The sequence below is a fragment of the Triturus cristatus genome, chromosome 10, assembly GCF_964204655.1.
Source record: "Triturus cristatus chromosome 10, aTriCri1.1, whole genome shotgun sequence".
In the NCBI taxonomy this organism is placed as follows: Eukaryota; Metazoa; Chordata; class Amphibia; order Caudata; family Salamandridae; genus Triturus; species Triturus cristatus.
This window is the reverse complement of record NC_140593.1, coordinates 750074041-750090823: the sequence shown is the minus strand read 5'-3', so window position 1 is coordinate 750090823 and position 16783 is coordinate 750074041. Positions and strand designations below refer to the sequence as shown.

The window sequence follows — 16783 nt, the reverse complement described above, 5'->3', positions numbered from 1 at the left end:
CTCAGCACCTTTTTCCACCATAAAATCAAGAGCATCTACAACAACTTCGACAAAGACAACCAACACACTGAACCCTCACCAACCACCCCCGACACCCTGAAGCCAGCTCTCGACAACTGGACAGCACTCACCACCGAAGACACACTGAAGACGATGAAGTCAATCCACTCCGGGGCCCCCATGGACCCCTGCCCCCACCACATTTTCAACAGAGCTGCCGACACCATCGCACCCATGCTCAACCACATTATCAACTGCTCCCTGGCAACCGCCTCATTCCCTGACGGCTGAGATCAACCCCCTCCTAAAGAAACCCTCGGCAGACCCCACCGACCTCAAAAACTACAGACTCATCTCCCTGCACCCGTATCCAGCGAAAGACATCGAGAAAGCCATCAACAGCCAACTAGCCACATTCATCGAAGAGCACAACATACTCGACTCCTCCCAATCTGGCTTCAGAAAAAAACACAGTACGGAAACCGCCCTCCTCGCCGCAACAGACGACATCCGTACCTTACTGGACAAAGGAGAAACAGCAGCCCTCATCCTCCTCGACCTCTCAGCGGCGTTCAACACAGTCTCTCACCGCACCCTAATACGCAGACTCCATGACGCAAGGATCCAAGACAGGGCCCTCGACTGGATCCGCTCCTTCCTCTCCGGCAGAACGGAGCGGGTCAGACTCCCTCCCTTTCCTCTCGGACCCTACACCTACCGAGTCCCCCAGGGGTCCTCCCTCAGCCCTATGCTCTTCAACGTCTACATGGCTCCGCTCGCCCCCATCGTCAGAACCTATGGACTCAACATTGTGTCATATGCAGACGACACCCAACTCATTCTCTCCCTATCCAACAAACCAAACACCGCCACACACAACTTTCGAGAAGGCATGGAAGTCGTCGCCAAATGGATGAAAAACAGCTGTCTACAACTAAACACCAACAATACAGAAGTACTCATCTTGGGCTTAAACCCAAATGCCTGGAACGACACCTGGTGGCCCCCGCCCTCGGAAGCCCGCCCACCCCCACAGACCACGCACGCAACCTGGGAATCATCCTGGACTCAGAGCTCAAAATGGACCACCAGATCAACTCCGTCTCGTCCTCCTGCTTCCACACCCTCCGCCTCCTATGTAAGGCCGTCAAATGGATCAGCCTCGAACACAAAAAGATCGTCACTCATGCCCTGGTCACCAGCAGGTTTGACTACGGCAACGCACTCTAAGCTGGAATTAACAAAAACCTAACCCGCAAGCTACAGAACATCCAAAACGCCACCGCAAGACTGGTCCTCAACCTGCCAAAACAAGGCCACATCTCCCTGCACCTGCGCACACTCCACTGGCTCCCCATCGAAGCTAGAGTCACCATGAAGATGCTAACCCAAGCTCACAAGGCCCTCCATGACACCGGACCAGCATACCTGAGTAGCCGACTCAAATTCCACGCACCCCAAAAGACCCTACGATCAGCCCAGCTCTCCTACGCCGTGGTGCCCCGCACCAGAAAGACCAGATCAGGAGGCCGCTCCTTCTCCTTCCGCGCGGCCAGAGCCTGGAACGACCTTCTGCTCTACCTCAGACAGATAACAGCGCTCCAGTTCTTCGCAAGAAACCTCAAAACCTGACTCTTCGGCAGACCCCCTCCTTGATGGACTGGAACCTGCGAACCCCCCCCCACACCTTCCAGCACCTTGAGACCCTTACAGGTGAGTAGTCACGCTTAACAAACACCTGATTTGATTTGAGGAGCTTTTTAAACAGGTCCTGCATACAGACTCCTAGGTAATATGAGAAAACAGAGGGTATGCAGTTCCTAGGAGTGAGAGAGGATTCAGGTCTTTCTAAAAAGGGCCCTCAAACACCCCGAAGGATGTCATGCTTCATCATTGGGCCTGCTCCTCGTCGGGCTGGACCTGCAATGCCCGACAGGCACCCACGAAGGGACTCTTTGGCGGAGATCCTTTGTTGATGAAGCCGTGGGGTGAGTGAAGGTGTGTGGGCTAGGTAGTGCAGTGAGGGTGTAAATTAAAATAGGTCTACAGAACCCTGTCTAGTATTTTTTTTCCAAGTGTGTGGTAATGTCCATTTAACCAAACTTGGTTAAATGAACATTCTTTCCTCCCTTATCGTTGTGTCTATTTGTTTCATTGGTCTGTGTACGAGCATTCCACTCTCTGTGGGATGTTCTATTCAGTTTACCTGTGGCTGCCTTTCTATGTGGATGCTCCTATTAAAGCTTTAAGTGAACTTCTTCTGTGTCGGACCTTTACTACATTTTGACGACGACCGGGATCTGGCAGGAGCATCCACCTTTCAAGCATCAAAACTGGCAAAACTTCAGCTTTACTGGACAATGGATCTTGGTGGAGGTTGTCCAGATTAGCTAATGCTCTTCTGCTGGTGCTTCCTTACCTGTATCTTCTCCAATTTTTTTTATAATATTCCTGATTTTGGAAGTGAATCCTGTTTTAATAATTCTTCTAACAAGGAAATTTTTTGTGATACTGTACCTAAATCTGAATCTGTTGAAAGAATTAAGAGAAGTGTTAAGTTACCTTCAAAGTACAATGATTTTGTTATGTATTAAGAATTATTTTTCTTGCTTTTTATTTTGTTTTATTTTTAAGGAAGAGAGGTATGTGGTAATGTCCATTTAACCAAACTTGGTTAAATGAACATTCTTTCCTCCCTTATCGTTGTGTCTATTTGTTTTCATTGGTCTGTGTACGAGCATTCCACTCTCTGTGGGATGTTCTATTCAGTTTACCTGTGGCTGCCTTTCTATGTTGATGCTCCTATTAAAGCTCTAAGTGAACTTCTTCTGTGTCGGACCTTTACTACAAAGTGGGCACAATGTGGCTCCAAAGATAAATATTTGGCAAAGCGCAGTCAGATAAATGGCACTAACATTGAACAATCCAACATAGAGGAAAAACAGAAAACTCGGGGTATGGGATCTATAGGCCAGCGCCTTTCCTTCCAAAGCAGCCCCACTAGTTTAGTAATAACTATAGCCCATCAAGAGGAGGCACACTCAATTCTTATCCTATTCATTCTTTCGTTTAAGTCAGTTAACAGTAATTCACAAGTCAATACCCTTATTTCTTCAAATATATCTTTATTCACATTAAATCCATGCATACAGCCAGCCAATGTGTTTCGAGGGACACGCCCTCTTCTTCAGCGCTTATATGTTATTGACATCAAATTATACATTTTCAATCTGACAATTTCATTAAAACCACAATACCCAATCCTCATGTTGCCCCATAATGATTTCGGCAACAGATATCACACTGGCATGGCCTCTTATTGGCTCCAGAAAGTGCTCCAACATACAGACTACAAATATGCAGAAAAGGTTGGGATAAACACAACACAGCTTCCCAGCACTGTATCATAAGACACCGACCTAGACTGTGATGCACATATTAAAAACAATGTATCCTGGCCAAGCAACACCAAATGACTTCGCCCACCCTTGCCAGCAATAAAGAAAACAAAATGTGCAAGCACTTTTAAAGCCAGTAGGTCTCCATTTGTTACCTATTGGCTTTGTAAAGAAAAAACAAAATGAGTTTTGCCTAAGCTGTGCAGCATCGGCAAAAGAAAAGTGCAATGATGTGGCTACTGCTGGTGGTCCAGTTATTCTGCTGGTGCTGGTATGCATTGCCACAGATGTGCATGCCAGTGAATTAAGTTTTTAGGTCTCGACTAGGCAGCGCTTGCGCAGTCTCTTCGTGACATGCTGTATTTGGGATAGGTGCATAAAGTCATTGGTCAACAGGCTTAGTAGTCCCTCCTTACTACCGCCTTGTCTCTTCTTGTAACGTCCCATGAGGACACCCCGTTACATGTGTTATTACTCCCTAGGTTTTAATTACAGCCTCAAGTCAATATTTTCTTAAAAGGGTCAGGCAAGACACACACTTGGTCCTAAGCTAGGCTGGCAGTGGTTACTTATCTCACTAGAACATCTCACATTTATATGAGACTGTCTATAAATGTACCTTCATCAGCTCCACAGAGTACAACCTAATCTGAAATGAATGTAATAATTATTTTGTCACATTTCAAAGCTACTAATTGTATATATGGACATAGCTATTTAAATGTACTCATAGTACTGTCTTGCATGCAATGCATTATGGTAGGGTGGACTTCCCATATCTTCTGCAGCGTGCAGTACCATATGTGACCAAAAGATGGCTACAGTACTGCTGTCTTGCTCACTAGGGACCTCTAGGAGCAGCTTGTGGTACTACACCGAGACATGCAGTGCTGGTGCCTTACTCACTAGGATCCTCTAGGAGTAGCTTGCGGTACTGCACCTAGACATGCAGTGCTGGTCCCATGCTTACTAGGGACCTCTAGGAGCAACTTGCAGAACTGCGCCGAGACATGAAGTGCTGTGCCTTGCTCACTAGGGACCTCTGGGAGCAGCTTGCGGTTCTGTACTTAGACATAAAATGCTGGTTCCTGGCTCACTACGCAAGCATTTGCAATGCACTAGGTCTTGCATTACTGAAAGTATGAGCTATTGGCGTTGCATTATTATTTGCAATGCCAATACCTCAAACTATCAGTAATGCAAGACCTATTGCATTGCCAATGCTTGTTTTAGTAAGAAATTTTGAAAAACTACAACAAAAGGACATCAGGGTTGGGGCAATGGATGAGTTGGTGGGAGAATGAGTGGGGGAGGAGAAGGAAGGCTGCACATAAGGCAGAATGCAACGGGTGGAGAAGGGGACAGACACAATGGAAAGAATATGGATTGCATTGGGGCAGGGGGGCTGTACCCCAGAGAGTGTGAGCAGCACAGGTTGGGGGAGAAGCAAAGGGGAGAGTAACACCAAGCATAGGGGAGCAGAGGATAAGGACACATGGGAGATAACAAGGATAAAAGAAAGCAAAACGGGGAGGGGTGTTGGCAGGGGAGAAGCACATGATAGAGAGAGTTGGAATGCTTAATCAAAACACAAAAGTAGTTTCCCACACATGAGCAGTGGAAGGATACAAGTCAGATAATCAAGAAGACAAGCCATTGAATAAGAAACAAGTACATAAGAATGACAATAAAGGCACCCAGTGGTAAGCAGTAGGCGGGCTGTATGGCCACAGCCCACAAAAGGTCTTTGACAAACACACCACTTATGCTGTCAAGAAGGTGACACCTAAACGAACTTCACTGCACCCACCACACATCAAACACCAGAAACATGTCCCTAGATCTTACTCATTTTACTTTCATTCTATCAAACTCATTTTACTTTCAGACTAGCTGGTACAAACCCCTTCGAAATTGATCACAAACCAACCAGACTACATCCACTACCTAATGATGGGCGCTCCACTTCAATTCATGTGTTTTCCCGGTCCGCATAAAACAGCACCATGTAGACAATATGCTCCAATGACATTACAAGCGCCAAAGGCAATAGGTCCGGCTTTTGTCGGGAGAAGTGTTTGGAAACAGTCATGCGATCGTGTGCATTACATGATAACACACAAAGGCAATGTTCATTCCTGGGGTGTGTAGAATACACTTCTCTTCAAGCTGCTTTGCCTTTGGCTACCATGAACAAGAGGGGATGGGCTCAGAAGGCCCGAGTTTGTGTTCATCTCTGTCTGACTGAGTGCTGCTCTTGCAGCGACGTGAAGTGTGGCCCGAGTATGCTCAGCAGGCTTCACTCTATGGGTCACTTGTTGATTCTGGAACTAGAGCAGGGGAGGCTCTCATCCCAGGAGGAATATATCACCCGCAGCTGAAAGAGGCGGAAAAAGAGACGTCTGCAGCGCGGGGCTTGTAAGTGCAGGGCCTGAGCTGCACAAGAAGTGCTGGGCGCCAGGCCTCCAGGAGGTTTTGTACAACAAACCCTCGGAGGCTAGGGAGGAGGGTACGTGCCAGAATATTCTGGACTAAATAGTAATATGACAAACAGATTGCCCTTTTGGAGTTAATGACAGAAACGGGACAGTATTACCGCAAATGGTATTCAGCACACTACACTCAGAAGGTATTTATGTCAACGATAATGTAACATTCAACAGTTAGGAACTCATGTTGAGTGCTTAGAAGAACGAGGAATGAGAAGCCCACGTCTGCATAATGTGAAGAGGGTTCTTATTGAACCCAAAACATCAAAAGATTCATGGTTTTAAGCCACTGGCTCAAAAACTTTCAATATCTTTAACGTCCGTGTTCTGAGGATCGGTGAAGAGAACAGAACATAATACAGTTATTGTAATTTTCGAGAAGAATAAACTTCAAAACCTCACCACGTGGCATTAGAGAATAGACTGCAAGGGTCAGAAAGAACTTAATTGACACCCGGAGCAACCAACAGACTAAAACAGGGGGTATTCTTCCCATGTAAATTAAAGTTATGTATGTTTATTCATATAAGCACAAGTATGTTCATTCATATAAGCACAAGTATGTTCATTTATATAAGCACAAGTATGTTCATTCATATAAGCACAGGTATGTTCATTCATATAAGCACAATTTGCCACTTCAAGTACCTTTCCTCATCATGCACCTGGTGCATGTAACCAGTGGCTGTTTTGCTCGTATTAATGCCTTTGGTAACTTTATAGCATTTGTTGGTCGAAAGACTCAGCACCTGCACATAAATAATAGTGCCACCATTTTGTAGTAAAGACTGCTCTAGAACTAGAGGTCAATTTCTGAGACCGGAGGGAGGACAGTCTGAAGTAACATAGAAAAGGCTCTGAACCCACGGAAGGGCCTTCCGGTCCAGTGCGAACGGTGGGTAAACCAGGGACTTTCGGCCACGCCAGTAATGTGCCTGTGCAGAGGTGAGAATACCTTCCATCTCATTGCCTCTTTGCACAATTTGATACCACTGAACAATTTGCTTCAGCATGGCAGAAAGGGCCTTAAACATATGTGTGCAAATCCCTAGAACGAGGTGTAGTAAAACAATGGGAAGCCCCAGGCCCAGAAGTGTCTTTAAATGTAATAGATACGATCTCTAAAGCGAATAGTGGGTACTGTCCAGAGCCCAAAGTGCGCACTAAAAGCTCCATACCAATAGAAATCCTACTCATGTGCACCACAACGTCTGCAGCTAACATGACACTTTAAAGAACCCAGCACCCCCATATCAAAAAGATGGACTCACCCAACACGTGGCCCAAAAAGCCTCACTGACGTACTGCACGTGGATTACTTTCATGCACAAGTCTGTAGAGTTCGGTGCCTGTTCCCAAACACGCATCTATCTGTTTCTTTTGGGTTGTCGTCATACAGTTGTGGTCGATCCTATACAAAGCCGTGCTGTAGACCTCGTGCCAGAGTCGTCCCGCAGACACCGGTACGCAGGCAAACTGTGCAGCTGAGCAAGGCCACCCAGCTTAACACCGACAAGCAGGTTCATGGGCTACTAATAAAGGATCTTAAAATAATGACTGCGCCTGACCTTCACAAGGTACTACAGACGCACGATATTAAATATTCAGTGAAAAAACACCCGCGCTATTAGGAGAGTTGATCGGCGGCTGAGAGCAAACAGCAAAGAAAATGCACGGTGCAATCACAAGATAGAGGCACAGTTCCTAAACTGTAATGCTAGGGTAGTGCTCGTGTTTGAGGAGCCGGGAGCCCTGTGACACAAGCAACCATCGTCAGGCGCAGTGAACATTCTTTCAGTAAAGAGAAAATCATGGGGGGCTCAACCCAGCATACACAAGAGGTGATTTCAAGGTCAGCGTGTGCGCACGCGGGCTTTTGGCGCTCGCGCTCTAGATTAGGTAGGGAGCCCTGAGCTTCAACACTGGGGTATAGGACCAAGAGGAGTCTGGAGGCTTGATGGGCACAACCCATGTGCTAAAAAGGAGATATGGGTGCTCAGAGCCCAACTTAGGGTTCATATTTAAGTTAAGCCAGGGGACTTCGCCACTCAAAGCCACTCTGGAACACCTGACAGCCATTACGGTGCCATAATCACCCCTCAAAGCCACTTTAACCCACTGGCACTTACTCAAATAATTCACTACCACAGAGATTACCCTTGGAGCTTCAACAGCCTCAAACGGATGTATGACGTTACAACGCACACTTTTACAACGCATGCACTTACAACGCATTTTTTACAACGCATAATCCATTACAACGCATGACATTACAACGCATGACACTACAACGCATTTTTAAAAACTACCTTTACAACGCATTTCCATTACAACGCATAATACCTTTACAACGCATACCATTACAACGCATAATATTAAATTGCATTTAAGGTAAGTATTAGATAGTATAGGGGTAAAAGTTACTTTTCTAACTCCAGGGGGTGCAACAGTAGGGTAAGTGTTGGATAGTATAGGGGTAAAAATTACTATTCTAACTCCAGGGGGTGCAACAGTAGGGTAAGTGTTGGATAGTATAGGGGTAAAAATTGCTATTCTAACTCCAGGGGGTGCAACAGTAGGGTAAGTGTTGGATAGTATAGGGGTAAAAATTACTATTCTAACTCCAGGGGGTGCAACAGTGGGGTAAGTGTTGGATAGTATAGGGGTAAAAATTACTATTCTAACTCCAGGGGGTGCAACAGTAGGGTAAGTGTTGGATAGTATAGGGGTAATAATTACTATTCTAACTCCAGGGGGTGCAACAGTAGGGTAAGTGTTGGATAGTATAGGGGTAAAAATTACTATTCTAACTCCAGGGGGTGCAACAGTAGGGTAAGTGTTGGATAGAATAGGGGTAAAAATTACTATTCTAACTCCAGGGGGTGCAACAGTAGGGTAAGTGTTGGATAGTGTAGTGTAATATTATGCGTTGTAATGGTATGCGTTGTAATGGTAGTATGCGTTGTAATGGAATGCGTTGTAAAGGTAGTTTTTAAAAATGCGTTGTAGTGTCATGCGTTGTAATGTCATGCGTTGTAATGGATTATGCGTTGTAAAAAATGCGTTGTAAAGGTAGTGCGTTGTAAAAGTTGCGTTGTAAAGGTTGTTCCCCGCCTCAAACACCCATGCTTGGATGGCACACTCCTGCAATTCAGAGCATACAGGAAGCTGTGAGGGCACCTGGGACTCTATGAAAGCAGGCAGCATTTCAGGACACACATGAAAGCACAGCACTTAAGGCACCATCCAAATCATCTTTCACCACAGACAACCGAGGACGATACCAGTATCCTCCCATCTAGGTTTACCCAAGTCCATGCTACCACAGCTGTGACATTTACCAAAAACAGATAAACGACCTCTGTACTTTCCAGTGAAGCATCGCACCTCATTCAAGGCCATATGAATTATCCACAGGGCCATTCATAAGTAAGATTTATTACTCGTCTTGGATAAATAGATGCTCTTTGGCCCAATGCAGAGACTTTGATTTCTAGGCTCTGTCCTGCCCACAGTGCCAAGATAAAAGAAACAGAGTACGCGATGAGTTGTTATCCTGCTAGCTGCAAACACTTGGAATTATTTACCTATTGAGCTCAGGACACGCTTTTTAATGGAAACTGCAAACCTTTTTTTTTACAACAAAAACAGCTCAGCACACTTATAAATATCAAAATGTAAACAATCCATAGTGAGATAAGTTCATAACACAGTTGTTTTCCCAAGAAGAGTCGATATGGTCTTTGGATTTTTGAAATTTATCCTTTATTCACATATTTTTTGCAACCGCCAACGCGTTTCGTCCACAATCGGACTTCTTCAGGGCTCACAATGTAAGCTTTATGTATTTTCATATATCCGTTGCCAATGCGTTTTACCAATTGATTTGGAGATACGTGTATCCAAACACTGTATATGTACTTATTCGCAAAGGCTCAAATAAGTGTGTCGGTGAGTAAATGCACCCGTCTCTGCGCGATCGTCTGGCTCGAAAGGAACTTCCTTTCGAGCCAGACGAGCCAGACAATCACGCAGAGACTGGTGCATTTACTCACCGACACGCTTATTTGAGCCTTTGCGAATCAGTACATATACAGTGTTTGGATACACGTATCTCCAAATCAATTGGTAAAACGCATTGGAAACGGATATATGAAAATACATAAAGCTTACTTTGTGAGCCCTGAAGAAGTCCGATTGTGGACGAAACGCATTGGCAGTTGCAAAAAATATGTGAATAAAGGATGAATTTCAAAAATCAAAAGACCATATCGACTCTTCTTGGGAAAACAACTGTGTTGTGAGCTTATCTCACTGTGGATTGCTTACATTTTGATATTTATAAGTGTGCTGAGCTGTTTTTGTTGTATGGTACTAGAGGAACCAGTTAGGTTTCTTCTGGTTTCTCTATATTGGGACCTAAGGGATTGTGTCCCAAGCTCTTTGCACCTTGTTTTGTGTTTAAACCATAGGGATGTTAAGACTGGTGCGGGCATCTATGCTTTGATCCCCATTCTCTTGCACTATAAACCTTTATTTTTTACCTCACTGTAGGACACTGTGTTGATTGGTAACCGAGTGTTGGATACCACCAATATAACGATTATAGCCAAGAGAGTATTTGTGGCAATCTATCACTCACCAAAGCCAACCCAACTAACAATACATACTCCATTAATAACTGTAGGTCGTGAGCAACCAGGGCATACCAGAAAGCCTTCAGCAGTTCTGGAGCTTTAAGTAGTTCACCTGATATTCCTCAGGGAGGTCTAAAATCCACCAGAGCATAAATTAAATACTACTGAGTCGACATCATACGCTTTGGACAATCTGGTACCAATCACTCCTAAATAGAACTTCCGTCGCCACCCATCTGCTTCTTGGTACTCTGAGGAGCTGAAAAAGCAGAAGCTCCTCTTAAAAAAAAAAAAAATTAATAAACAGATATTGGCGGGCTACTTATTGCCAATCCGCCCACGTCCACATGGATTATTAAACTGCTCTGCATGCTTCCAGAACCCTGCTTTGCACTATACATGCTGCTTTCTATGCTGAGAAAATAATTAATTCTTCCAATTCTGCAAAAGAGGTGCTTAAAATTGTTAAATACCTTGTGCCCCAGAAAGCTGTTCCTATTCCCTCGCACATTTACAAAATCTCTGTGATGCACTCTCAGCCTTCTACTGCAACAAGGTAGCCAATATTCAAGATCAATACACCTCTTCTATTTCGCCAGTCTCTCCTGTCTCTACTTCCCTTTCCTCTTCACACAACCCAGGCTCTTTCTCTACTAACTTTGCCCCTGTCCCAGAAGGCACAGCCATCAATCTCTCCCTCAGGATCGCTCTAGAAAAACATCTCTCTTCTCGCTCTTCCTCTGAGGCGTTTATGTTTGCCTTTTTACTAGCCTTTTACCAGTTTTTACCATAGCACCAGGATAACCTGCTGGGTGACAGTTGTTGCTCAATAAATACCAGTCTTCATCATCTTCACTTGTAGTTCCCCAAAACAACAGTGGCGTTCTGAAAAGCATCTGGGCCCCAAGACATACCTAAAATCCTCCAGCACTTGCTGATACCTACTGAAAGGTGCCAATAAACCGACACACCAAAAGCCACCTTAGCACCCAGACACCCCAAATTTTTCTAACATCTTAGACAATTTTTAAAGATTCTCATACACTTAGACACACGTGAAAACTTCAAATTGGGATAGCAATCACCCAAAAGATTACATCGCCCCTGGAAGTCCAGTCTTCCAAGCATCTCTTGAAATGTGCTGTCTTATATCCTGTAGAAGCTATGGAAAAAGCACAAAGCAACGGTGTCCAGATATCCTACAGCATTTGCCATTCACTGCCTATTGGGACCAGGAAACATTGAGCACTTCTAGCCATCTTGCATCGTTATGCCAAGTCACCACCAGTCCAGGCAACATGGTTGAGCACTCCATACCATTAATTGCCTTTGTCAATCAGAAACCAGTAAATATATAGCTTTCTTGCAAGGACTCATTCAGTGTCCACTAAAAGAAGCTCCAGGATTTGTATTGAAACCCACATCTCTTAGTTTGATTCCACATCATTATGAATGAAGAAAACATGTCACAAGATCGGCCGCTGTAGCTTCCCTTGTGACACTGCTCATGGGCCCGTAACTATAGTGGGGCCACAAGCCGCCTTGATCCCTCACACCAGAGCACTTATCTGAATCCTCCATTTGGCCAACCTATGGACCTACCTCAGCCTACTAGTCTCTCTATCACATGTACCTCCAAAAGTTGTGTTTTAGGGGCCCACACGTTGCCTAGCCCAAGGGTTCCTCTGGTTTTGTACTTTGCCATACCTTATATCACATGCATTCAGCTAGTCCCCAACAGGCCCTTGACCTCTTCCTCAAGGAATGCTATTATGAGATGATGGCTTCTCCAGAGGTTTATCCTATGTTCTCTGATCGAGCCACTTCTCCAGAGGTTTATCCTATGTTCTCTGATCGAGCCGCTCTTGGTGACCCCCTTCCCATGTTTGTTGTTTGTCACTTTGAGTTGTATTTCATTTTCTGATCTAGACACATCAAAGGGGATTTATTTGATGAACTGGATTTTTGACAGGAATGGTATTCAGGAGGTACATATAAATGGTAAATTAGTGGTTCCATCATACTTAAGGATATGACAGGACACCGGGTCAAATGCCTTAAATTCCTGTTTGAGTAGGCTCAGAACCTGACATTTCAATTACATTTTTTTTAATTATTGTCAGGCCTCAAGTCGCCATGTACAGCAATGCCATCTTCTAGTACCCACACCTCTATGTTGTATTTGCCGATGGCCTCTGTTTTAACTGGATTGCACCCCCCAGACCTTGGTCATTTTGTTTATGACCCCCCCCCCCCCCCTCACGGGCGTGAGTTCTCTGTCTCTCTGCAGTGTATGCAGTCATCTTAAGGACTTAGGGGGCCCTGGACAAGTCATGTTTTGAGGGCCCCTGTAAGGGACACATTTTTATTTTGTTACGTTTTTCTTGTTAACTCAAGCTCCCATAAATCCCAACAATTCTACATTTCGTGTTAAAAGGTAAGAGGGTCGCAAAAAACTGTTGAAATATGTCTTGCCTGGGACCCCCAAAAATCGTTAAGATGATATGGAGTAGAGAGACAGTCAGAGGTGGAGATAGGAGAGAATTAGAGGCGTAGAAAGAGAATAGAATACAGAGCTAGTCCATGCCTTAAAACGCCTCTGCGTGTGTGGCAATCATAGTTACTGGCTAAAGTGCTGCTCTACGACGATCACATGCTTCAGGGTGAAGACTTTGGGCGCTTCATATGTAGGTCCCTTCCCCGAATTCCCCAATGATACCATGGTCAGGTACTCACCCTCTATGGCGATCACGTGCTCTCGGATGGTGCCCTGGAGTCCTTGGTCCTCTATGCGCTCCACCAGGTCGTAAATGGCGTAGATATTGGGATGTACCGACTCGAAACGTTGTATCTCAGCTCGGATGGCCCCAGAGTTTGACAGGGTGAAGGGGAGCGGGGGACCCGAGCCCAAAGATCCTGGGTACTGGCCACCCCCAGGTGGTGACTGCGAATTGCTAGAGGGCAGTGGTGGTGGAGGCGGTGCGAAGTTCATACTAAGGGTATCAATGGGGCAGTGAAGGACCAAAGACAGACGGGAGTTCGTGCTTTTGAGGGGAGCTGAATGAAGATGAGCACTTTGTGTCGGTTGGTGATGCTGGCTGTGGTAATGTGTGTGGGTGCGTGTGGTGGTGGGAGGGACAGATCACCACTAGGGGACTATGTTTTACCTGGTGGAAGATGGGTCATGTCTTCAAGGGAGGATCCTAGGTCTCGGGGGAAGGGTAAGTGGTAGCTGTCACTAAGCCTTTGCTGTCTTGGGTCTGTCAGAAGAGGAGGGACGGTCTCTTTCTCCACTGACAGCTCTATTCCAAAGAGGTGGTCCTCTCTTTCTACCAGACTAGTTGATTCTTCCTCTGGAGGTGGGCGCTATCGGAATATGCTTTACCTTCGGGGGTCTCCCCTGAGAATCGCTGGCGCGCGCTCCCACTACGGCAAGCTTTGTCTTGGTGTTATTGGATGGGGGGTACTCTCCGTTGTACCTTACTCGTCTTTCTAATCTAGCGATCTCTCTTTCCGAAGGCCTGTCGCTCTCGGGTGGCGGATTTCGTCGCTACCAGCCCCGCCCGGCGCTGCTCAGTAACGGTCACAAAGCCGAAACAGCACGGGGCCGAATGGCAGAGGGTCCGGGGGCTGCGGGGAAGGAGGGGGCCGAGGCTATCCTCTGATGGCGCGGAGATACGACGCAGTATGGAGATCCTTGTCCAAGGGGACTGAGAGGGCTGCCTCTCGGGCTCTTCCCGATGGAGGGAGTCCAGTTGTGCCTGACGAGAGTTCACGTCGTGGGGCGGGGGCAATGGAAATTCCGTCTCTAGGCGCTACTTTCCCGAGCCTGGGGGGGTTTGTCCTTGAGGGGTCCTTTCGCATCTGCTGTTGCTGCCTTCAGCTAACGATTGTAAGGTGATGGAGAGTGGGGCTACTAGTGGGGCCTCATGGCGGCGAGGATGCGGTGCGGGAGTATTCTCCGGAGTGCGGGGGCTCCTCTCGCCCCCAGACGCTACTCCTCCTTTACCGTGGTGGCAGGCGCACTCTGCCTGTTCCAGCATCCAGTCTGAGCAGTAGAGGCACAAAGCCTGAGGGGGCGGATGAAAGGGAGGAGTTTGCGGGGGCGGGAGGAGGAGTCTGCCGCCTGGACACTACCCACACACATAGAACCCGCAGACCTGCAGAGACCCCCCTTAATAATTACCCTTAGCCCTGTGTACCCCCACCGATCCCATTTTAACACCCGGCGTCTTGCAGAGCCACCGCCCTCCATGTATACTTTCCCCCACCACATTGAGACCATAGCCACGCAGATGCATTCTGCTTGTCAGCCTGGCCACTTCATAATATTAATTTGCTTAGGCGCTGAAAGTAGGGAAGCGAGGACGGGTTGTTGGAGGGCAGAACCCCCTAAAATAACCATTCTGTTCTTCAGAAGGTGCTTTAGCAATAAGGATGCCTTTAAAAATTGATTTGATCTAGTCACATTTGCTACCAGTTCAAAGAAAAAAGTCACATGCCAGACTGTGTCTTCAAATTGTTTCTCATTCTTTTAACAATAGAGTTTGGTGTTTACTTTTCTTTTTCTAATTGCACAGTTAGAGGATTTTGTAAAGTGCCATAACAGACAATCGTGCTGTAGTACATGGAGTGTGAAAAGAAAGGCTGTAGGATGTTTTTTTTTCTAACGCACCAACATTAAATTGCCTGTCAATTAACTGTACAGATATTTCAAAATATAAAACCAGTTAGGAAAGTACAAACAAAACACAGTTTTTGTAGTTATGAAGTGTAATTGAAACAAAGATTGTAATAGGATCAAGACAATTTACTTGGTGATGTGCAAGTGCTAAATGTTTTCTGAAAACCGGTTTTATACACGTTATTGTTTGTGCGCTATAAAGTTTTATCAGTGAGTGCAACTTTAGTGGCCATCTCATCTTGATACTAGTTTTGGAATATTACCCCTTATCAGCCAGGCTAGCTTGAGTCCAGTGGTATGGTGAGCACAGGATCCACGTCTGAGCATATCCATCCCACTCGGGGTGACAAATGCAAAAAGAACAATTGATGGACAGAATGCAAAACAGTGTCAAACATTCACCCTGTACAGAGATTTGGGCCTAAATCCATTGATGTGCAAATGCTGAATATTTTCAGAAAAACAGTTTTACACGCTTTATCGTTTATCGTTTGTGCACTATAAAGTTTTATCAGTCAGTGCACATTTTGTGGCCATTTCAGTGGAAAATGTGCTGTCTGTAAATGATTACCACACCATGCTTTTATAATCTTTGTGACAGTGTCTTCCAAAATGCAATTCCAGGGTCACTCGCTGACACCCTACCAGGACCTGTCGGATTTCACATTACTGAAACGTCAAAACTTTCACCAAATGACCACCTTCCTCCAAGACAAAGGCATCACTTACTCCTGGGGCCATTCATTTCAGATGTTTTTGAGCTGGGAGGGGAGGCTCCGTCAGCTCCGATCCTTGGCTAAGACATGCCAAATGCTGAACAATGAAGAGTCCTCTGAGGAACAACAGCGGACTAGCCCCAGAGGGAGGAAAGTCCAGAAATGCCTCAGGTGGTGGTGGTGGGGGTTCAGCCTCATCCAAAGGACTGCGCCCTGATGCTAAAACTATAGTGATGGAAAGGCGAGCGGTGCTAGACACATTGTGTAGCAAACCTGACAGGATGAAGGCGATCTGAGCACCAATGAGGCCACCAGATTGCAGACATCTGTAATGGGGTGGAGGGGGAGCTGATGGGGTGGGGGAGCGGGAGATAGGACGATGCAGAGTGGGGTACGAGATACTCTAATGGGCTCCTACACACCGGATTCCCACAGGACGTTCCTGGTCATGGCCAGTTCCTTAGGTTTTGATAGCACTATGGGGCTGATTACGATGGCGGTCGTAGGCACCTCCACGGTGCTGGAGGTGGCGGAAAAGGTCCATTTAGTTACTCCTGCGGCAGACCGCCATATTACAATGGGCAAAGAAAGCCCATTTTCCGTCCGTCACGGAGTTTCCGGAGCCGCCAGATTTTGCGTTCGCAACGGTGCCGGAGGGAGCCAATAGGAAAGCCCACCGTGCGGGATGACGTTCTGTCCGCCGGACAAATCACGATGCATCATCCAGCCCATCAGAACGCAGCGGAGAAACCAGCTATTCGAAGATGGCGGAAGCACAACTGCGGAGATAGAAACTCGAGTCCGAGACACCTCCACACGTTCATGGCTGCCATGGATCCTGCTCTACAAGCCCTTCTGT

General features: G+C 46.2%; 1 protein-coding gene across 1 annotated transcript in view; it reads right to left on the bottom strand.

Moving 5' to 3' along the window:
- Positions 1-14589, bottom strand: part of AGAP3 (ArfGAP with GTPase domain, ankyrin repeat and PH domain 3) — a 1862985-nt gene extending 1848396 nt beyond the window's left edge. The window contains exon 1 of the mRNA XM_085628261.1: positions 13261-14589. Within this exon, the coding sequence (XP_085484387.1) occupies positions 13261-13516 (256 nt within the window). The 5' untranslated portion in view covers positions 13517-14589. The remainder of the gene's footprint in view (positions 1-13260) is intronic.
- Between the last annotated feature and the right edge of the window lie 2194 nt (positions 14590-16783).